We start from the raw sequence: 1,499 nt of genomic DNA, 5'->3' as shown, positions 1-1,499 counted from the left end.
ATGTATGTATGTATGTATGTATGTATGTATGTATGTATGTATGTATGTATGTATGGATGATAGATGGACGGATGGATGGATGGATGGATGATAGATGGATGGATGATGGATGGATGGATGATAGATGGATGGATGGATGGATGATAGATGGATGGATGGATGGATGATAGATGGATGGATGGATGGATGATAGATGGATGGAGGCATGGATGGATGGATGGATGGATGGATGGATGGATGGATGGATGGATGGATGGATGGAAGGAGGGAATGATGGATGCATGGATGGATCCATGGATGGATGGATGGATGGATGGATGGATGGATGGATGGAGGCATTGATGGATGAATGGATGGATTTAACAACAATTTCATTTCATTCAGGTGATGAGTACAAGTTTTGTTTTTTGTAACTTGTATACTTCACATAAAATGCAACTTTATTTACAAACATGTTTCCTATAGAAATAACTTGAGATCTCTACAGTTCTTTAAAAACATAATTCTTTTGCCATGCTTGTGCTGTTATTGTCTTTTGCTGCTTTCCGATGTTTATTGAGTCTTGATCATTTTTGTTTTTAGCTAGCTTTGCTCTAGCTTTTAGTTAGCCTTTAGATTTAGCCAACTTTTTTAGTGTTTAGTAAGCATTTTGCTTCTTTAGCTTTTTGCTAGCTTTTTGTTAAAATTAGCTTCCACCTAGCATTCTGCTTCTTTTAGCTTTGTTTTTTTTAGCTCAGTTTCACCTTCTTCAGCAGTCATTCAGCACTCTCTTCTCTGTTACAATGCATGCATTTCTTACCCGCAATGACATAGAAGTAACGACAGGAATCCAATCACCACAATAAGGGTTCCTCCCAGTATTCCCATTAGAAGATAGGTGTGGTAAGAGATGAAATCCATTGAGCTGGCATGTTCATGATAATCTAGAATGTAAAATGTTGGTAGTATTTCACAGTGATGCATGAACAACATTTATACAGTGGCGATGTCTGAGTTCAGGGGCTGCATCCTCCTGAGTGTGCATTTGTTGGCTGCTTAGGTCACTGCCCCGCACCAAAGGCTGTCCCAATTCATGAGGAAGATGAATGTGGGCCACTAAATCATAAAAATGAAGACTGCATCTGAGCATCCTTCCCAGCCGAGGATATCCCAGGATTCAATGTGGTGTCACAAACTAAACAGGAAAATGAAGACCTGGGGCCTCATGTATTAACGGTGCGTACGCACAAAAACCTTGCGTACGCCATTTTCCACAAAAAACTCCGGATGTATCAAAACTCAACTGAACGTGGAAATGTGCACAGCCCCACGCCAACTCCAGGGCTGGCGTACGCACGTTTCTGTGGTTTTGGTTCCATTGGCGACACTTAGAGGTGATTCTGAGAAACTGTTHATGATGTGAAAATGATTATTGTTCACAGCAGACACACATGATTAACAATTATTACATCCACATGATTAACAATTATTACATCTACATGATTAACAATTATTACATC

The 1,499-nt window shown here is 39.9% G+C and overlaps 1 protein-coding gene across 1 annotated transcript in view; it reads right to left on the bottom strand.

The window, feature by feature from the left end:
* Positions 1-1,499, bottom strand: part of fam171b (family with sequence similarity 171 member B) — a 20,779-nt gene that overhangs the window by 10,840 nt on the left and 8,440 nt on the right. Inside the window, exon 7 of the mRNA XM_014012003.1 lies at positions 800-923. Coding sequence (XP_013867457.1) covers positions 800-923 — 124 coding nt within the window. The remainder of the gene's footprint in view (positions 1-799; positions 924-1,499) is intronic.

This window comes from Austrofundulus limnaeus, unplaced genomic scaffold, assembly GCF_001266775.1.
Source record: "Austrofundulus limnaeus strain Quisiro unplaced genomic scaffold, Austrofundulus_limnaeus-1.0 Scaffold87, whole genome shotgun sequence".
NCBI lineage: Eukaryota > Metazoa > Chordata > Actinopteri > Cyprinodontiformes > Rivulidae > Austrofundulus > Austrofundulus limnaeus.
Note: the sequence above shows the minus strand (reverse complement) of the source record. Positions and strands in the feature narration are given on the sequence as shown.